The 22,013-nt window shown below is 44.6% G+C and overlaps 1 protein-coding gene across 4 annotated transcripts in view; it reads left to right on the top strand.

Moving 5' to 3' along the window:
* ANKDD1A (ankyrin repeat and death domain containing 1A) overlaps nt 1–20,526 on the top strand; it is a 43,926-nt gene extending 23,400 nt beyond the window's left edge. For 2 of the 4 annotated variants that reach the window (XM_059180797.1, XM_059180795.1), the window contains 6 exons: nt 8,166–8,264; nt 9,315–9,413; nt 10,689–10,784; nt 13,694–13,898; nt 16,366–16,497; nt 17,420–20,526. In XM_059180797.1, coding sequence (XP_059036780.1) covers nt 8,166–8,264; nt 9,315–9,413; nt 10,689–10,784; nt 13,694–13,898; nt 16,366–16,497; nt 17,420–17,481 — 693 coding nt within the window. In that variant the 3' untranslated portion in view covers nt 17,482–20,526. The remainder of the gene's footprint in view (nt 1–8,165; nt 8,265–9,314; nt 9,414–10,688; nt 10,785–13,693; nt 13,899–16,365; nt 16,498–17,419) is intronic. The other 2 variants (XM_059180796.1, XM_059180798.1) reach the window with 2 other exon arrangements.
* The last annotated feature ends 1,487 nt before the right edge of the window (nt 20,527–22,013 follow it).

A 22,013-nucleotide genomic window follows, 5' to 3' on the forward strand; every position in this document is an offset into this window, starting at 1 on the left:
TTCTATTGTGAGTTATTTCTTCTAATCTTTTGTCTATACTTGTGTGGATTTTCTTTAACCAATTTCTTTGAGGTTATTACTCTTGGATCATAATATATGTTGCTGTTGCTTGCTCTAACAACTTTTCGACATGTCGAAGTTGTAACTGTTTGTGTAATCAAGCTGTTTGTGTATTCTTGATGCAAGTTTTGAATTTTATTTTTATTTTTTTTAAATTTTATTTATTTATTTGACAGACAGAGATCACGAGTAGGCAGAGAGGCAGGCAGAGAGAGAGGAGGAAGCAGGCTCCCTGCTGAGCAGAGAGCCCGATGCGGGGCTCAATCCCAGGACCCTAGGATCACAACCTGAGCCGAAGGCACAGGCCTTAACCCACTGAGCCACCCAGGCACCCCACAAGTTTTGAATTTTAATTTAGGAATCTTCTAGCCATGATTTGATTTTTGATGTTTGACTCTTTAATTCTCCTACACTGTATTTTTTTTTTTTTTAAGATTTTATTTATTTGACAGAGAGAGAGGGAACACAAGGAGGGGAGTGGAAGAGGGAGAAGTAGGCTTCCCGCAGAGCAGGGAGCCCGATGTGGGCCTCCATCCTAGGACTCTGGGATCATAATTTGAGCCGAAGGCAGACGCTTAGTGATGGAGCCAGCCGGGTACTCTACACTGTATTTTTTTTTTTATATAGTATGATGTATTACTCAATAGATTTCCCCCTCCCAATTTTTTAAAATATTTCTATGTCAGGTACATTTATTAAATAATTATAACATTTCTTAGCACTTTCTCATTCTTTCCTTTATCACATATTTGCATTTTGATATATGATAGGCTCTATGTCTGGGCAAGTGATTCTCTTTCAATAAGTTGTATGTGTAATCTTTTGCTGGTACCATAGCATTTTAAGTATTGTTGCCTCCTAATTTGTTCTAAAGTCATATAAAGCTCATCTTCTTAAATATCCTAACCTTTTATCCTTTTACATGCTCACATGTTTATTTTTCCAGCTGAGAGTTGTGTTTTTTTCGATTAAAAAATCAACTTAAGGGTGCCTGTGGGTTAAGCCGCTGCCTTTGGCTCACATCATGATCTCAGGGTCCTGGGATCGAGTCCCGCATCAGGCTCTCTGCTCAGCAGGGAGCCTGCTTCCTCCTCTCTCTCTCTGCCTGCCTCTCTGCCTACTTGTAATCTCTCTCTGTCAAATAAATAAATAAAATCTTAAAAAAAAAAAATCAACTTAAGGTGGGGCGCCTGGGTGGCTCAGTGGGTTAGGGCCTCTGCCTTCGACTCAGGTCATGATCCCAGGGTCCTGGGATCAAGCCCCGAATCGGGCTCTCTGCTCCACAGACAGCCTGCTTCCTCCTCTCTCTCTGCCTGCCTCTCTGCCTAGTTGTGATTTCTCTCTGTCAAATAAATAAAATATTAAAAAAAAATCAACTTAAGGGTACCAAATCAACATACAGAAACCTTTTGCATTTCTGTACACTAATAATGAAACAGCAGAAAGTGAAATTAAGAGAACAATCCCACATCACATCAATAAGAGAAAGGATAAAAACCATATTATTTCAATAGATGTGGAAAATGCATACAACAAAGTACAATATCCATTTGTGATAAAAGGCCTCTGCAAAGTAGGTCTAGAAGGAACATATCTCAACATAATCAAGGTGTTATATGAAAAATCCACAGCCAACATCATACTTAATGGAGAAAAACTGAGAGCTTTTCCACTAAGTTCAGTAACAAGGAAAGGATGTCCACTAGCATCACTGGAAGCCCTAGCCACAGCAATTAGACAACACAGACAAATAAAAGGCATCCAAATTGGTAAGGAAGAAGTAAAACTCTCATTATTTGCAGATGACATGATACAATGTACAGAAAATCTTAAAGACTCACCAAGAAACTACTAGGGCTGATAAATGAATTCAGTAAAGTTGTAGGATATAAAATCGATGTACAGAAATCTGTTGCATTCCTATACGCTAATAATGAAATAGCAGAAAGTGAAATTAAGAAAATAATCACATCTACAATTGCACCAGAAACAATAAAATATCTAGGAATAAACTTAACCAAAGAGGTGAAAGACCTGTACTCTGACAACTATAAAACACTGATGAAAGAAATTCAAGTTGATGCAAAGAAATGGAAAGACATTCCATGCTCAGGGTTGGAAGAACAAATATTAAAATATCTATAACACCCAAAGCAGTCTACAGATTTAATGCAAACCCTCTCAAAATATCAACAGCATGTTTCACAGAGCTAGATCAAACAATCCTAAAATTTGTATGGAACCACAAAGACCCTGAATAACCAAACAATCTTGAAAAAGGAGAACAAAATTAGAGGTATCATAATTCCAGACTTCAAGTTATATTTCAAAGCTGTAGCAATTAAATCAGTATAGTACTGACATAAAAACAGAAACACAGATCAATAAAATAGAACAGAAAATGAACACACAATTACATGGTCAATTAATCTTCGATAAAAGAGGAATGTACATACAATGGGAAGAAGAATCTGTTCAACAAATAGTGCTGGGGAAACTGGGCAGCCACATGCAGAAGAATGAAACTGGACCACTTCCACCACACACAAAAATAAGCTCAAAATGGATAAAAGACCTAAATGTGAGACCTGAAACCAGAAAAGTCCTTGAAGAGAACACAGGCAGTAATTTCTCTGACATGGGCCATAGCAACTTTTTTTTTTTTTTTTTTTAAGAATTTTCATTTATTAAGGCGTGCCTGGGTAGCTAAGTTGGTTAAGAATTTTCATTTATGGGGCGCCTGGGTGGCTCAGTGGGTTAAGCCTCTGCCTTCAGCTCAGGTCATGATCCCAGGATCCTGGGATTGAGCCCCACATGGGGCTCTCTGCTCAGCAGGAAGCCTGCTTCCTCCTCGCTCTCTGCCTGCCTCTCTGCCTACTTGTGATCTCTCTCTCTCTCTGTCAAATAAATAAATAAATAATCTTAAAAAAAAAGAATTTTCATTTATTTATTTTTGAAAGGGAGAGAGAGAGAGAGCACAAGCAGGGGGAGTGGCAGGCAGAGGGAGAAGCAGACTCCCCACTGATCAGGGGTCTGAGTGTGGGACTTGATCCCAGGGTCCTGGGCCAAAGGTGGTCATTTAATGCACTGAGCCCCACAAGCACCCAGCCATAGCTACTTTTCTCTAGAAAGGTCTCTGGAGGCAAGGGAAACAAAAGCAAAAATAAACAATTGGGACTACATCAAAATTAAAAGCTTCTGTACAGCAAAGGAAACACTCAACAAAACTAAAAGGCAATGGGATGGGAGAAGATATTTGCAAATGACGTATCTGATAAAGGGTTAGTGATCCAAAATCTATAAAGACTCAACACCCAAAAAACAAATAATCCAATTTAAAAATGGACAGAAGACACAAACAGACATTTCTCCAAAGAAGACATCCAGATGGCCAATACACACAAGAAAAGATGCTCAATGTGTCATCATGAGGGAAATGCAAATCAAAACTACAATGACAGATCACCTCATACAGGTCAGAATGGCTAAAATAAAATGGCTAAAATAAAAAACACAAGTAACAAGTGTTCATGAGGAAGTGGAAAAAAGGAAGCCTCTTGCACTGTTGGTGGGAATGCAAACTGGTGCAGCCACTCTGGAAAACAGTGTGGAGATTCCTCAAAAAATTAAAAATAGAGCTACCCTATGATCCAGTAATTGCACTACTGGATATTTACTTGAAAAATACAAAACCACTAATTCAAAGGGATACATGCACCCCTATGTTTATTGAAGCATTATTTACAATAGCCAGACTATGGAAACAGTTCAAGTGTCCATTGATAGGTAAATGGATAAAGAAAGTGTGGTATATATAGTAAATGGAATATTATTCAGCCAAATCTTGCCATTTGCAACAACACGGATGGAGCTAGAACATATAACGCTAAGGAAATAAGTCAGTTAGAGAAAGACAAATACCACATGATTTTGGTCATATGTGGAATTTATGAATCAAAACAAACAAGCAAAGGAAAAAAAAAGAGAGAGAGAGGGGCAAACCAAGAAACAGACTCTTAACTTTAGAGAACAAACTAATGGTTGCCAGAGGGGAGATGGGTGGAGGGATGGATAAAACAGGTCATGGGAATTAAAGAGTACACATTATCATGATGAAAAAAAAAAATAACAACACAGAACTATTCCCCTGAAACAAATGATACATTATATAAGAAAAAGATTAATAAAAAAATAAATAAAATTTAAAAACTAATATAAGATTTAGAATAATCATTGTAGGACTATAAATTAATTGGAGATAATTAAAATGATTTTAATATTGACTCTTCTTTTTTTTTTTTTTTTAAAGATTTTATTTATTTATTTGACAGACAGAGATCACAAGTAGGCAGAGAGAGAGAGAGGAAAGCAGGCTCCCCGCTAAGCAGAGAGCCCGACGCAGAACTCGATCCCAGGACCCTGAGATCATGACCTGAGCCGAAGGCAGCGGCTTAACCCACTGAGCCACCCAGCCGCCCCAATATTTACTCTTCAGTAGGAATATATCTCTCTACATATTTGAATAAAACTTTAAACCCACCAACAAAGTTGAACTTAAAAATTTTTTTAAAGAAATGAAACATAAAAGGAAGTTTGGAAAACAGAATCATCCAGATTTTTACTACCCTGGCACAAATATTCTTCTTTATTTACTCTCTCTCTCTCTCTCTCTCTGCCTCCAATGTTGACAACAAAGATTTCTTCCTGGTAAGTTGTTTACCTTTTCATTTGGGCTAGGTTTGCCCCTATATATTTACTTATATTATTTTTGTTACATTTACATTTTTAAAAAAAGTGAAAATAATCTGCTGGTAGTAACAGTGTCAAAAGACACAGTCCTAAAGAGTGAAGATCTAACAAGTCAAATCTGATGTTTTTCCTTTGCTTTTTTAATATTGTTTCTACGCCTGGTAAATGAATCTCTTTGCTCCTAACTTCAAAATAATTTGTTCTCTTCTAATTTTTTCATAAGTTGATTTTTAAAGATTTATCTTATTTATCATTTATTTAAGTAATCTCTACACCCAACATGGGCTTGAATTCACAACCCCAAGATCAAGAGTTGCATGCTCTTCTGAGCCAGCCAAACACCCCTCCATAAAATTTTAAAAGCCAACTTTTTAAATATCAGATTTTTAAAAAAATCAAATTTTAAATATCTATGGTATCAAACAGGGATTGATGTGTATTTTTCCTTCCAAAATGGCTGACTACTTATCTCAACACCTCTTACTTAATAAGCCTCCCTTCTGTGACACATCTTATTAAATACTTAAATTTAATGGACTATTACAATGAACTGTTTCCTGTAGAGGTTTCGTGCTCTTTCTGCCCCTGTTGAGGGCTGATTCAGTTAACACAGCGGCCACCCCTAGTGTCTGTTCATCAGAGGCAACCTCAACCTCTGTTCACTCTTCTAAAAGAGCAGACACTCCCATTTGTTCCCCCATCTCTGATGACTTTCTGCCTCCGAGGGAATCTGCTTTCTTCTTAGCATTTGGCACAACTGATAGGACAAGTTGTTTCTTGTGTTTATTGTCAGTTTTCCCCAACAGAATGCAAACTCTTTGCTGATGCTGTTGCTGATGATGCTTTGTCTATTCTTTCCACTGCTGGATCCTCAGAGCCTAGAATGTACTTTGCACACAGTGGACAATCTATACATATTCACTGAATGAATGAATACCAGCTAAACATTCACCAACTTCAGCTACCTCTATCTGCTGGTCCAGGAGGACCAGTGTTCTGCTAGCTGGGGATCTTTGGCTGCCTCTAGTATGGATGTCCCCTCCCTCTGATGCAAGGCAATAGAGCCAATACTATGAGCCAATACTGCAGCATGGGGCCATCCTGGTCTCTTTTAGGGATGCCCTGCCCTCCTCTGTCCTTTCAGATTGCTGCAAGATGTGGCTCATATGTGTAATAAAAACAGTTATTGGGGGGTACCTGGGTTAACCAGTTGGTTAAGCATCTGCCTTCGGCTCAGGTCATGATCCTGGAGTCCCAGGATGGAGGCCTGCATCAGGCTCCTTGCTCAGCGGGGAGCCTGCTTCTCCCTCTGCCTGTCGCTCCCTTGCTCATTCTTTCTCTCTGACCCCCCCCCCCAAAAAAAAAATCAGTGGGGTTTAGGAGTGCAGAGTGTAACAGATGGGTGGTAGGGGTGGAAGAAGGCTTTCACTAGGTATCTTGTGTACTTTTTCATTCTTTTGTTTTTTTATAAATAAAATGTAAAACAACTAAAATCTAAAACAACTAAAAACAACTTTCTCTCTTTTTACTCCCTTTTCAGACCACATTCCCCCAGATGTGTTTCCAGGACAACTGAGGCTAGATCTGGTGTATTTGCTTATCTTATCTCCATAGTTTGCAGCTTCCTGGAAAGCCAGTCCTTTTAGTTCTGACAAGTTTCCAGAACTTGTTTCTCACCTGAGATGTGCATTTGAGCCAGTTTCAGTCTCTGCTCATTTAATGGCACAGCGCACATTTTTCAGGTCGGATTTTGATTTCACAGCCATTCAGCAATGATCTGAAGACACTGTTGAAATTCTTAGAGTAGTTTTACTTGGGTTTAAAATTTTTTTTTTTCTAGGGATGCCTGGGTGGCTCAGTTGGTTGAGCCACTGCCTTCAGCTTGGGTCTGATCCCAGGGTCCTGGGATTGAGTCCCACATTGGGCTCCTTGCTCAGCGGGGAGCCTGCTTCTCTTCTGCCTGCCACTTTGCCTGCTTGTACTCTCTCTCTGACAAATAAAAAAAATCTTAAAAAAAAATTTTTTTTTTCTAGATGTGTTTCAGAATACTTTTTGGTATTTATTGAAATTTGGGTATGGGATCACATTGAACTTATAAGAGAAAATGATCATCTTTCTAATTTATTTTCACTAGGAGCATGAAGTCTTGCTATTTCTTTGTCTTCTTTTCTATCCCTCAGTGATGTTATATGGCTTTATTTTGCCTTTGATATGTCCATTAACAATTATACTCTTCATAGATACTTTGTATTTTGGGCTGTCATGGAGAAGATATCTTTTAAAAAATATGTCATTTCTTGTAGGGATTCAAAACAGGAATGCTACTGACTTGGGTTTTATCTTCTGTATGACTTTGAATTAATTTTACTACAGGTTTTTTTTGGGGGGGAGTAATAACTTTTTTAACCTGTCTAGATATACAATCACATTGCCTACAAAATCATCGTATAGTTTAAATTTTCTTTTCCAATATCAATAAACCTTTTTCATTTTTTTTATTTTTAAAAATTTCTGGCCTAAACTAATAGACATTGGTAGAAGACATTTTTATTGTTTTGTGTGTCTGTGTGTGTTCTGTTCTATAATCTTTTTATACTCAATATATGAGAGTGTTTTTCCACCATCAATCTTACTGGCTTTGTACTATTCCTCTATGTCTGTGTCACTATATCACCAAGTGTCAAGGATGGCAGTATCGCCACTTTGTCGATTGGTCAGGAGGGAGTCATACGGGACCATAGATGAAGGAGTCTTCCAGCCTTGAGAGAGGCCTTGGATGTGTGTTGGACTTGTGAGGTCTCTGTTCTGGTCCCGGCTGACTCTCTCATTCATTCCTTTCACGCATAAACAGTATTCGGCACCTACCTCGGTGCTCAGGGGAGAAACACAAGGTTCTTGTTAGCTATGGGCAAGTCATTTATGTCTTCTGAACCTCAGCGTTCCTCTTCATAAGAAGAAAATACTAGTAACACCATTTCTATATACGCTGCCTAGGTTCATGTGTGGATTCAATGAGATATTAAAGAATTTTCAGGAAACATCACTTGTTAGATGAAGAGTCCGGAGAAGGGAAATGACTTGCCCACAGTCACATAGTGAGTTCCTGGGATAGCAAGGTCTCAAACTTGGATATTCAGGCTCCCACCCAACTTACAATGCAGAAACTTCAGGGTTTTAGCCTTTGGGGCTATGGATTCCTTGAGCCAATGATGTCCTCCAAGGAGCACGAAGGGCCAAACCGAAAAGCACTTTTTGTATACAGCCTTCCCTCTGTCCACCCCCAGCACTAACCTACCAACCTGTGAGGGCCATCCTGGGAGGGACCCATAGGATGACCCATGTGTCTCCTCCCCCAGCAGGGTGTCTCTCCTCTGCACCTAGCTGTAAAACACAACTTCCCTGCCTTGGTCCAGCTTCTCCTCGATGCCGGTAGCGACCTGGATGCCATAGACAACGTAAGTGGTTGCAGAAACCATTTGGGCCCTGGAGGGCTTCTGGGTACCCTCCCAGGCTAGCAGGGCTTGGCTGCCATCTCCTAGCCTGGCTCAGAGCTGAGAAATTACTTCTTTAGTTTGTAAAAGAGCTGTGTGAATATTTGTTGAAGGGAATGGCATTTTATCAACCATTCCTCTATTTGGAACATTTTGGTGGTTTCCACGTTGCTGCCATGGTCCATCAAACACTCCAGTAAACATCTTCCTACGTTCTACTGTCTCCTTTCACTGATTTTTTTTATCTCCGCTTTGGGAAAATTTCCAGGACAGGGATGAGTGGGGCAGTCTTGTGTCACAAGAGGCCTCTGAGTCCTGAAGTTGTGCTCAGTCAGGAGCCCTTTCAATTCCTGTTCCCCACATGCCTTCCCCCAACCATGTAGTCCTCAGTGCCTGTACCCACAACCACAAGCAGTGGAAAGCAACTTGACAAGATGCAGCACATACCTTCAAAATGATCAGGCTTTGCGCTTCAGTGAATTGGGCCTCAAGAAATACATTAGAAGCTCATGCACAAAGATACCCATTGCAACACTGCTTATCAATCTTCAATTTGCAAATGGCCCAAATATTTAATAATAGAGAAATGATCAGGTAGATTATGGGTTAGACACAGATTACTGTGGAGCTGTTAAAAATGGGCTTTATAATATGTGGACAAGTTTGGTAGAAAAATGGATGCAAAATATATAGATGGGATGATCTCATGTAAAATCAACAAACCAAAAGCATTCTACATTAAAGACTAGAAGAATTATACTGGGCTCGTTACAGAGATTGACTTAGCTAGCAAGTGGTATTTTTTCCCTTTGTTCGTTCTGCTTTTTTGTTTTTATCAAGTTTTCTCTGGTACTGAGTTTATGACTAAACCCATCTTACTCCTTCCCATAACTTCTTAGAGAAACTTGTTAAGACGCAGTTAGAAGTGTACCCACCCTGGGCCTGTTCTGGTTTGAGTTTTGGGCCACTTGTACATGCTTTTCTACTCTCCTATCCCCTTGGCTTCTTCCCCAGAGGCAGCAGACACCCCTCCACCTTGCGGCTGAGCACGCCAGGCAGGACATAGCGGAGATGATCCTCATCGCGGGGGTTAACTTGAACCTGAGAGATAAGGTACATCTGCTCCCAACCAGCCTCCGTTTCAAGCTTTCATGGCTTCCTCTTTGCCAGAGACCCTACTACAAAAACCTCCTGCTCTCAGACTGTTGAAAGCTTCCCATCCTTTTCTTTTCTTTTCTTTTTTTAAGATTTTATATATTTGTCAGAAAGAGAGAGAGAAAGCGCACAAGCAGGCAGAGAGGCAGGCAGAGGTGGAGAGAGAGGCGGAGAGAGAGGCAGGCTCCCCGCCGAGCAAGGAGCCCCATGCGGTACTCAATCCCAGGACGCCGGGATCATGACCTGCGCCAAAGGCAGCGGCTTAACCCACTGAGCCACCCAGGCGTCCCCAAAGCTTCCCATCCTTTATATACTAGCTCAGATGCTGCTTCCACCAGGAAGCCTTCCTACCCCTCCTCCCCTTCCTCCTTTGAGGTCCCTCAGGACTTAGCCTGCCCTTCTGCTAGTCTGGAACTATGAGGTGGTTGTCTTCTGTTTCATGTTCCCTCAGATTTTGAGCTCTTTGAGTTGCCCATTGGTGAGGGGGAGGAGTAGAGAAGTATCACATCACCGTCTCACAGTCCCCTACATGTGGGTCAGGGGTAGGGAAGCTTCCTGGCTCTTTGTGCCTGGGGCGGGGTGGGGGGGTGCTACTCCCTCAGGTGGCCAGAGATTCCAGATGAGCTGATGACTTGTTATAAGGCTAAGGAGGTCACAAGCTTGTGAGGGAAAGGGGCTTGCACAATCCTTGACATGGTGTGTGGAAGAGCTGTGGGGGGTGAAGGGGGGTGCCAGAAATAGGCCCTGAGGCTAGACCTGGAGGGGGGCTCCCTGGCTTGAGCTGGGCCCCAGGGCAGCTGGCCAGGTGTGAGGAGAAGCTTCCCAACTCCCTGCACCTGCCTGGTGAGGCCAGCCCTGTGCGGGATGCCTGGAGCAAAAGGCCTAAGGGGGGTGGGCAGATGTGACTTGACGATCCCAGTCCCCCTCTCTGGGCTCTGGTTTCAGCTGAGAAGCGGGCCAGGTGACCCCTATTTCATAGGTGATGTTGAAGAGTTATGCAGACTGAGTTTCATATGCTCTAAGACTTCCTAAATCTAAACAAGAGAGAGTTGCTGGAATTACTGCCTCATTCTTCCCATGCCTTCCATGCCCCCCGTCATGCCCAGAAAACATTTCTGCTCTCCTTTTTACTGGAAGCCGCTTTCTTAGGGGCAGAACGTTTGCAGCAGGTGCTAGAGGCCACCCTACAGCCCTCCTGTAGCAACTCTGGCTTCCCTTACTTCTTCCTCGCAGCAAGGGAAAACCGCCCTGGCAGTGGCTGCTCGCAGCAACAACGTCAGCCTCGTGGACATGATCATAAAGGCTGATCGCCTCTACACGTGGGAGAAGGTACGGACACCCTGCACAAGGTCTGTCCATATTGCAGAGGGAGTGGCCAAGGCGCGAGGTGGGGCTGGCTTTGAACCCCAGCCCTGACCCAATTCAGGTCCCTGCACTACCCACCCTTGTTTCCAAGGAGGGGATAATCCTGACCTTACCCACCACCACGGCTGTCTGTCAGCATCTGGAGCTGAGTGAGGCAAGGTAGTCCGGGGGCCGTGCCAGAGTGGAGGTAGCATGGATGCTATTAGAGTGCCGGGCGGATGGACGCATGTGCGCATGCCTGCGTGCGCTAGGAACGAGATGGCAAATTGGTTTCCGCTCACTGCCATCTCCAGGTGACTGGGATTGCTGCTGGGGGTACTGTCTCCAGGCAACTTTCTGAGCCCAGAAGGAAAGAGTGCCGGGATGGATTAGTGATGCCTGCTGAGGAACTGGGGAAGAAGAGTAGATGTAAGATCATGCTTTTCCAGTCGCCAGTAAATGGGGTCAGGTAGGGAGGGCCTTTTTTGTTTTGTTTTTTTTTTTTCTTTTTTTTGGCTTTGAGGTTGTTTTTATAGTTGGAAAATAATTTTTGCATTTACCTCACTTTTAAAAATTAGTAATTTATCAACAAATTTTAAAACCTGGTTTTCCTTGGGGTGCCTGGGTGGTTCAGTTGGTTAAATGTCTGCCTTCCGCTGACAAGATCCCAAGATCCTGGGATGGAGTCCCTTCTCGGGAATCCCTGCTCAGCCGGAAGTCGGCTTCTTCCTTTCCCTCTATCCCCGCTCATGCATGTGCTCTCTCCCTTCCTTGCTTACTCTTTTAAATAAAAAATAAATAAATAAAATAAAATAAATAAAATAAATCTAGTTTTCCTTAAACTTTTAAATTCACTTTGTAAATCTTACTCCATTTACACAACTGGTATTTTTTAGGAGTCGTGGGAATTTCCATTTTCTAGGAAGGCTTTTGATTAATGTTTGGGCCCATGTTTAAAAATTAACGATCTTAAACAATTTAAGCGACTGATTAAATCTGATAGATTTTTTTTTAAAGCACTTTGCTTCCTTAGTTTTTCTTTCTTTCTTTCTTTTCTTTTTCTTTTTCTTTTTTTTTTAGAGAGAGGGAGGTGGGGGAAGAGGAAGAGAGAGAATCCCAAGCAGACCACGAGGTTCGATCCCACACCCTAAGATTATGACCTGAGCTCAAATCAAGAGTGGACATTTAACTGACTGAGCCACCCAGATGCCCCCTAAATTCTTTTTTTAATATTTTATTTATTTATTTGACAGACCGAGATCACAAGTAGGCAGAGAGGAAGGTAGTGAGGAGTGGGTGGGGAAGCAGGCTCCCTGCTGAGCAGAGAGACCAATGTGGGGCTCCATCCCAGGACCCTGGGATCATGACTTGAGCCTGAAGGTAGAGGCTTTAGCCCACTGAGCCACCCAGGCACCCCAGGTGCCCCCTAAATTCTTAAATTATCCCAGTAAATCCAGTAAATTAAACCTATAAAGTGAATCTCAAATATCTTAAACATTCCAATATTATTTGCAAACTTAGCTTCTCCTGTACCACTCATAAAAATCACTATTTCAAAATCAGTAACAAATTTCAATATGAATCATAAGATATTCTCTTTCATGGACATATTAGATTCTCAGAAACATTACAGCCCCTTTTCATACAACAGGTTACTCCTAACTGTGACCCCAAAATATTAATACCAAGGGTTTGATGAACTGATTCCTCTATATTGATTCTAACACCTCAGACTTGAAAAGTTCTCTATGCTAAGGCATCTGGGCAGTTAGAATCACAAACCTCCCTCCTACCCGCAGGCTAATTCAATTAGAATCACTGGTGTGGGGACCAAGCATCCTAGTTTTGTTTTGTTTATTAGATTTTATTCTTTATTTTTATTTTAAGATTTTATTTATTTAACAAAGAGAGAGATCGTAAGTAGACAGAGGCAGACAGAGAGAGAGGGGGAAGCAGGCTCCCCGGTGAGCAGAGAGCCCAGTGCAGGGCTCCATCCCAGGACCCCGGGACCACGACCTGAGCTGAAGGCAGAGGCCTTAACCCACTGAGCCACCCAGGTGCCCCTATATTTTATTTTTTAAATTAATCTCGATACCCAGCATGAGGCTCAAGCTTATACCCCCACGATCAAGAGTCGCATGCTCCACAAAATGAGCCAGCCAGGTGTCCCAGGAGTCAGTGGTTCTTAAAGCTCCCAGATGATCCCATGCATAGATGCAGCCGGAAACCCTGCTGAGGAACCTCCCCAGGAGACAGCCAGTCTCCCGGGTCATCAAGTCACTGGCCACTGTTGACCAGGATATAAGATTTGCAGCTACAGATGCCAGAACCCACCTGAGCTTTTTTAAGAACTATAACTCTGTACCCACGTCCTTTAGAGGGGCTTATTATGGCTTTTGTGGGGTTAACTTAGGCTATCACATAATTCTTTTGTAACTTCTCATTTTATCACCTGCTTTGCATAGAAAGAATTCTGTAAGCCTGTCTTTACTACTTGTTGGGATTCAGGAAATCTAGTTAGTGCCTTATCCTTGGTTTGGCTTGACTGGTGTTAGCCACAGCCGCAGAGTCTGCTTGCGCTTGTGTAACAAAAACACAGAGAAAAAAGAGGAATTGGGAAGGCTTCCCGGAAGAGGTGGCATGTGGGTGATCTTTGGACTGTGACGGTGGAGTTGAGGGACAGGCAGGTGAGAAAAGGAATTCTGGACAGAGGAACAGTGTGAGCTGCTGGGGTTCCCAAAGTCAAAGCAAGACACAGAGCAAGAAACCCGAGTAGCACACACACAATGCCCCAGCCCTGGGATGCTGCTAGGGCCCCTCCAAACTCCCACGGGAGAGCCTAGCAGGGATTTCCCCCCAAAATGGCAGCTGCACTTTTGGGATCTGCTCCACAGGATCACCCCTTGCGCAAGGACCCCAAGGATCCCTATAGGAAGAACTTGACCTTTAAGCAGGACCATCGGCAGGAAAGGCAGCAATTCCACTCTGTGCTGTGGCGACTGGCCTCCAGGGACCTGCGGCCTCATGAGTGGAAGAAGCTGGCGTATTGCTGGGAGTTCACTGAGGCCCACGTCTATGCCATCCAGCAGCAGTGGACAGGTACCACCCTGCCTCTCCCTACCCCAAAGTGACCAGTGGGTGGCGGGGGGGGGGGGCACTGGATATTTGGTTATCCGTGTTTCTGGGGGGAAAGCCCGTGCAACCCACAGCCTGACTACAGTAAGCCACATGCCATCACCAACACCCCACATGGCTCTCCATTCTTCCAGGCCTTTGCTCAGGCCGTGCCCTCTGCCTCTCCCTCCCACTGACCTGTGAACTTCACATTCTTCATGAGTTAGGCCAAGCTGATACCCATCATTCACACACCAAACTTAAGTCACTCCCTATAAAAAGGAGAGGACCAGATCTTGCCACCATTATTTAGTATCTGTTTGGAAATGTTGGCGCAGAGCTCCTGGGTGGCTCAGTCGGTTAAATATCTGCCTTCAGCGCAGGTCCTGGGCCTGGGGTCCCGGGATCTGGGATTGAGCCCTGAGTTGGGCTTCCCACTCAGCTGGGAGTCTGCTTCTCTGTCTCCCTTTGCCCCTCCCCGCATCATGCTCACTTGGTCTCTCTCTCAAGTTAAAAAAAAAAAAAAAAAGTTGCTCCTGGTAGGACAGAAAACAGAAACAGAAATAAGGACTGTAAATATTGAAAGGAAGAGAGAAATATATTAATGCTATAATCATGCACAGGAAGTCCAGTAAACTGAAAAACTCAATAAAATAATGCAGTGAAATGGCTAAATATAATAAAATATACAGACACCATAGTATTCCTGTGTACCATCAATAGGTGGGGAGGATATATAGGGGTATTTTGGAAAAGCTATTCCATTTGCAATAGTTTCTAAAAAGAAATATGAATGGCATATGAGTAAAACAATAAACATTAGTTCAACTATAAACAAGACTTGGGTAGGTGGAATGACAGTCTGTATTCCTGGCTAGAAGTGTCAGGTAGACATTGATTTCTCCTGAATTAGTTTAAAATTTTGATTTTTTTAAAGATTTATCTATTTTACAAGGAGAACAAGTGGCCGGGGCAGAGGGATAGGGAGAGATAACCCAAGCAGATTCCTCACTGAGCTCGGAGCCCAACATGGGGCTTAATCCCACAACCCAAAGATCCTGGCTCCAAGATCATGACCCCGAGATCATGATCAAGAGCTGGATGCTTAACTGACTGAGCCACCCAGGCTCCCCTGACTCAGATTTAATCACATCAAGATAGGAGGTTTTTGAAACTTGACTAAAAGATTCTAGAGTTCTCTTGAAAGAATCAAGAGGGAATGATTAAAGATTTTATTTACTTGAGAGAGAGAGAGCATGTATGAGAGAGCACAGGAGAGAGAGCGTGAGCTGAGGTTGGGGGGGCAGAGGGGGAGGGAGAAACAGACTCCCTGCTGAGCAGGGAGCCTGACTTGGAACTCGATTCCAGGACCCCAGACCATGACCTGAGGTGAAGGCAGACGACTGTTAACCGACTGAGCCACCAGGCACACCGAAGAGGGAATAGTGAAGGGAAGGGAAAAGTGAAGAGGGTCTAATCCAAACAGACTCAACCTGTTATAAAGCTCAAATAATTAGCATAGAGAGATACTGGACAGAAAAATATGCACACCAGTTAGTGGAACAGAGCAGGGATAAGAACTTTCAGAGAGGATAAAGGAGCACGCCTAAATAATGGGGCTGAGGGCAAGGGATAGTGAATAAATGGGCCAAATGAAGCCACTATGCCAAAGGCAGCACCATGAGGAAATGCCTGCTGATGGCCCAGAGGGGGCCAGAAAGTCCGAGCACGTGGTGGACTGACCTGGCCCCAGTGGCTGGGAGAGGAGACCTACCTAGTCACAGAGTGGAGTAAAAAGCTCACCCCCTCCTCCCACACCGCAGAGTGTGGACAGTTATTTTCAAACGTGGCCATACATTGGAATTACCTGGAAAGGCTTAACATCACTCACTGCTCAAGCTGCACCCAGACCTAAGTAGGTTGGAATCTCTCGGGGTATGTGGGTGGGGAATGGCACCCAGGTGTCAGTATTTTTTGGAAGGCTTCCCGGGGGTTTCTAGTGAGCACTTACAGCTGAGAACCACTGGTGTAGGGGAAAGAACATGGCCACCTCTGTCTTGCACTAAGCGGATTTCTCATGTGTAAAATAGGAGCACTGGCGGGCAAGGCACAGGTTACTGTGAGTAGCCAGAGAAGCAGGAATAGTCCCGTGCATCATGGGATCACAACAAGGAGTGCCAAATCTGTCTTCAGAACGACACCAACACGATGCATGGTGGATGCTCAGGAGAAAGCCTGCAGCTGGGGAAGTTCTAAAGTCCTCAACACAAAATTTCCGCCCCCACCCCCTCTGAGCCTGTCCTGTCCCTCCTCTCCCCATCTCTGGGCTGAGCTCCACTGGAGCTTAGAGAAGGGCCTGGCTCTCTCCTACCTGGCATGTGCAGGAGGTGGTGCAGGGCAGCCAAGTGGGGGCTTGGTTGGCTCCTTCTCTTTCTCCCCTCATGGTCGTCAGGCAGCAAGAGCTACCAGGAGCACGGCCACCGGATGCTACTCATTTGGCTGCATGGCGTGGCCACCGCTGGTGAGAATCCTGGCAAAGCGCTGTTTGAAGGCCTCGTGGCCATTGGCAGGAGGAACCTGGCTGGTAAGTGTCCCCAGCTCTGGGCAGCACTACCCCCCAGAATGTGACGGAGCCCCCGGAGGTCTGCTCAGAACACAGTGCAGGGGTGCTGGCTCTGAACCTTCCGGATTCCTGGTCCTAGCCTTGTCCACTGGAATTCAGGCAGAGCCCTGGGCAAACCAGTGCCTCCCAGGCCCCCATCTCCCCATCCGCGCCGTCAGCGTGCTGGCTCAAATCATGCCTGCAACCTTCACAGCCACAAACCCACTGATGCTATCATCTCTTACTCTCTGGCCCTCTGTACTTTGATTTTTTTTTTTTTTTTCCTAATTTGGAATAAGGCTGGAACAGCCTACAGACCTTTTTCACAAACAGTAAGACATATGGGCCAGAACTGGCTTAACAGGAGTTCCAACAGTCGATCTGGTCAAATAAATAAAATTTCTGAGACCATCACAACCTTTGGAGCCTGTCCATTCTACATGCCTGGTTTGAGATTCTGAGCACCCTGTGGAACTATCAGGCAAGCAAGATAGAACATTCAGTACTAAAAACAAAATCAGCTCACAATGAAAGAGCTGTAAATGCCCTAATGGCCGCTGGTGTGGTGCACTATGGGGCGACTCTAGGACAGGGTATCAGGCAGTCAGCAGTAGTAATGAAGGCAGTAACAGTGAAAACAGGGTTGGCATGTCCTAGAGAGGAGAAAGGAGAGCCCCCTATGTGGTGGGTAACTCACAGCAGCTGTGGGCAAGGTGGAAAAACAATCATGGCCTGGGGTGTCGGGGGGGGGAGAGGAGTTAGGGACGACTTTTTCTTTTTCCAAAATGTTCTTAAATATCTATCTTCTTTTAGCACAAACACTGGCAGTCAATTAAAACATAAAACTAGCCCTGTGAGGCAGCGCGTAGGCAACATGAAGCAATAGGATTCCTCTCTCTTGCAGAAAGCATCAGGAAGAAAGCAAATGCTGACCTGGGGACCCCCAGCAGGTGCACGGCCATGTAACCAGAGGGGCCCGACTTTCAGGGGCATGGGGCCTCAGAATGGGAACCACTGAACAGAAGAGGACCACCACGAGGGCTTTTAAAAAAAAAAAAAAAATCACAGTTAACAGACCTCCAGCTGCTTGTACTGAACCGCACAGCCGAGCAGGAGCAGCGGGCACGGCTTATAATCTTTCACAAGGGCTGGACCGGGGCCAGCTTGGGTTCTGCAGGTAATCTCTTCCCACAGGTATGGTTCTTTACAGCTCTTGGAGCCTCACAGCAGTCTCCTGAGATGCAAGGGGCATCTTTTCAGAGAGGACACTAAGGCCCGGATGGATAAAGCAGCTAGTCCAGCTGTTGAGGTCGGGGGCCAAACCCCGCATTCCTGTCTCTCCAACCATCACAAAATGGACTGCCCTTCGCTCATTCACTAGCTTTTCATGAACACCACGCTTACTCCACAGCTCTGTTTCTATCGTCCCCAATCGTGTTCCAGGAGGCACACGCTCTTTTTTTCTGTTTTAGAGTTTTTTTTTCATTTAAAATTTTTATTTTGAAATCCTTTCAGACCTAACAAAAAACACTGCAGAACCAGTACAAAGAATTTCTGAAAACACTTCACAATGCAGCTTCCCCAAATGTTAACATCTTAATCACAGCATAATTTTCAAAACCAGAAAGTGAACACTGATACCACACTCTTAACTCCTCCTCAGACCTGATTCCTATTTTGTCAGTTGAGCCGTTCATGTCTTTTTTTGGACCAGGATCCAGTCCAGGAACACGCCTTACATTAAATTGTTGTTGTAAGGACCTATATAGCCAGAGTGACTCCATCTTGGTTAAAAGCCATTTTGTTGTTTGTACAGTAAAACTTAAACTGACCCTGCTCCCTCTCCCCAGAGAAACTTACTTAGAAGTAAGTCTGGGAAACCAGTAAAATATGGTCAGCTAGTTCCTAATAACAGAGCCCAGAATACAAGGCCAGGTTGGCCAGTTCCTGATAACCCAGAATACAAGGACGAGTTGTAAGGTGGAGACATCCAATCAGTAAGAAACACACATACTTTTTCCCTAACCACTAAAGAATGTAAACCCCGCCACTTGGGCGCCAACCTTGAGCACCAATTCTGACCAGAGTAATAGGTTAGTTCAAACAGCTACTATAGGGTAAATTGCAATTCAATTGGCCACCTGCATGTGACCTAACATGAGTACAATCTCATTGGCCACCTATGTGTGGCCAGACTTTTGCTCTATAAAAGGTAGTCTGGGGGGTGCCTGGGTGGCTCAGTGGGTTAAGCCTCTGCCTTCGGCTCAGGTCATGATCCCAGGGTCCTGGGATTGAGCCCCACATGGGGCTTTCTGCTCAGCAGGGAGCCTGCTTCTCCCTCTCTATCTGCCTGCTTCTCTGCCTACTTCTGCCTACTTGTGATTTCTCTCTCTGTCAAATAAAATAAATATATACATATATTTTAAAAAAAAAAAAAGGTAGTCTGTAAGATGGGGAGGGGTCGCCCTCTTTGGAGGCAGCTCTGACTGGTCAGTCAATTCGTGAGCCTGTAAGCTGGGGGTGGTCACTCTCTTCAGAGACGGCCCTGACATCTGATTTCTAATGCTTAGCACAGAATAGAGCTGTGCATAACTTTCACCTTGTCTCAGTCTCGTTCCGCTGACCAATCAGTCTAATTTCTAATACTTATCATAAAACAAAGCTTTAAATAACTTTCACTTTGTCTCAGTCTTGTTTTGTTTAATAACGGACCTAACAGTTGTCTTAGTTTTACTAGCCCTATCTAGGGGGTCACCTCTCCGGAAAAGGAGGGTCTAGCAGAACTTTCTGCGGTAATGAGAGTATTCCAGATCTGGGCTATTCAATGTTTACTCCTAACCAGCCACATGTGGCTGCTGGGTACTTGAAGTGTGGCTAGTGGGCCTGAGGAACCGAATGTGTAGTTTAATTTTAATGACCAGAAATTTAAATAGGCCTCTGTGGCAAGGGACAAGCATACTGGGCAGCCCAGCTGGTCCGGAGCTTTGCTCTCGGGTGCCAGGCCAGCACAGGCTGCCCTGTGACTCGGCCACACTGGTGAGAGCGGGGCACCCCAAAGATTCGACTCAGGAAGCCTCGCCAGGGTTTCACAGGTGTGGGGAATTATCTGCGCAGGGCAATAGCTTGGAAGTTTTGCCTCCAAGCACTTTCTAACTGGTGCTCTCTCACATGTGGCACAGCTCGCTGAGGCCAGTTTAGGAGCCCACGTCTAAGAAAAACTCCCCACAGATCTACCCGCTGGGCCTGAGTCCTGGGGAGGAGGCAGGATAAAAGCTGTTAGAGCTGAAAGGGGCTTCAGCTGTCACACAGGGCCAGTGAGAACTCCCAGTAGTACAATGCTCTGAAAGGCAGCTGCCATTCTATCTGCCCAAATGACAAATGCATTTGCCCTCTGACCCAGCAATCCCACCAGGAGGAATTTATCCTACAGATAAACCTGCAAACACTATACCAACACAAATGCGAAAAAATGTAGCAGAAACTGTGCTGTGCAGAGGGATGCATGGGAACTCTGTGCTTTCTGCTCAGTTTAACTGTTCCTATTAATAATTTTTAAAAACCACCTAGAACTTCTGAAAAGCAAGAAAAGGCAGCTTTGAAACCAACCTGTTTCACATGCAGTAACCTGTAGGCCTGAGGCTTCAGCGTTCACAGCCAGATTCAGACCACCCCCCTCCACCACCCCGTGCAGCATGCAGACCTCCGTGCCCTTCCTCTGCATATGTTGTGGTTTTGTTCTTTTGTTTTTCATTTTCTTAAGTAGGCTCTACGCCTACAGTGGGGCTTGAACTCATGACCCTGAGATCAAGACCTTGGTTGAGATCAAAAGTCGTAGGTGCAACTGACTGAACCATCCAGGCGCTCCCGGCATATACTTTGTCAAGGGGGAAGAACCTTCTCTTCCATTTATTCCATTTAGGAAATGTATTTGTACCACATGGGACTTAGACCATTTATGTGGATGAATTCTGCAAAATGAATTTTGTATTTTTTCAAGACAAAAAAGCAAGTTCTAAAATAAAATTGAAATGTTGAAACTCATCTTTCACATTCAAGATCTGTTTCTTTTGTTTGGGAGACATATGGCAAAATTTCAAGTCAGACAAGCTGTTGTGGATTGGTTCTGTATAACCACACCACTCAACTCACCATGGCCGGTCAATATTTATTGAGTGTCTTCTGTGCCAGATGGTTTGCTGGGAGTCAGGATGCAGAGCGGAGTAGCCACAGTTCCTGCCCTCTGGAAGCTTGTGATGTGCAGTGGGAGTGTGGGGGGCAGGGGGAGCTGGAATACCAATAAGGTACCATCATGTGGTTGGTGTGATGATGGGTGTGTTCAGAGAAACGGATTTGTTCTTCCTCGGGAAAGGTAAAGAGGAAGGGGAGCAAGGTCCAAGAAGCTCACAAAGACAGAAGTGGGGAAAGCACATTCCAAGCAAGCAGCACAGTCTGTGCAATGGTATGGTGGTGAGGGGATGTATCTATTTGGGGAGTGGTGTGGTTGGGACACCGGAAGCATGGAAGGAGGAGGACAGATGAGCTGGAGGGGCAGGAGGGCCCCCGCTCTTTCAGGCTTTGAAGAGACTATTTCAATGGGGACTCCTAGCTCCAGAGACCCCTACACAGTTCACTGGTGCTTGGTCAGGCCTGTGTCATAGCTCAGCTTCTTCTGTGCCCAATCTGCTTCCTGCCACAACTTTCTTTTGATCCTAAATAACCACCTTCCTCCCAAAGCTTCATCTCGGTATCTACTTCAGCCTGAGATATGGGGATATGGGTGGGGTCCAAGATGGCTGAGTTTCTAGCTGGGGAACCTGAGGAAAAGCGATACTGGGAATGGAGTTGATGGTTTAGGAGAGAAGGGGCAGGTCTGGGCAGTGGGGACATGGGTGTGCCTGTAGAAGTCCGGCCTGATAGGCCTGTTAGGCATTCAAGGGCAGCTCAGAATCAGTCGGGGCTGGAAATGGCAGTCATCAGGGCATTGAGCCATGGAGTAGTTAAAGCTGTCTGGGGGAGGTGGCTCACACAGGGAGAATTCAAACAGAAAGCAGAGGGCAGTCCCACAGTTCACTGCTGTGCCAGATGAGGAAGGGGCTGCTGACCACGTGCAGCCTGGCCCTGCCCACAGCTCCCTATTGACTGAGAAGTAACCTCAGATGCTAACAGTTAAAAACATTATGCTCTACCTTCATGGCTTCCAGATGTTTCCATAACTCCTGACTGTTCTCAAGTCACAGGGCAGTCAGAGCAGACACTATGTGGAAAGATCACTGCTTTTAGGGATAGTCAGACCCAAGTTGGTATCCCAGCTCTGCCCTTCCCATCTTGGCCGCTCCCAGTCTCCATGGCCTCATCTGTAATATCAGTTTAATCAGGGTTGTGGTAGAGATGAAATCAGAAATAGTATGGCTAACTCAATGTTCTGAAAACTTAAAGGGAAAGAAGCACTGATGCTGATTTTTTGGTCTAAATTATACCCCAGAGAAACCAAATAGTTG

Source organism: Mustela lutreola, chromosome 7 (genome assembly GCF_030435805.1).
Source record: "Mustela lutreola isolate mMusLut2 chromosome 7, mMusLut2.pri, whole genome shotgun sequence".
Taxonomy (NCBI): Eukaryota; Metazoa; Chordata; class Mammalia; order Carnivora; family Mustelidae; genus Mustela; species Mustela lutreola.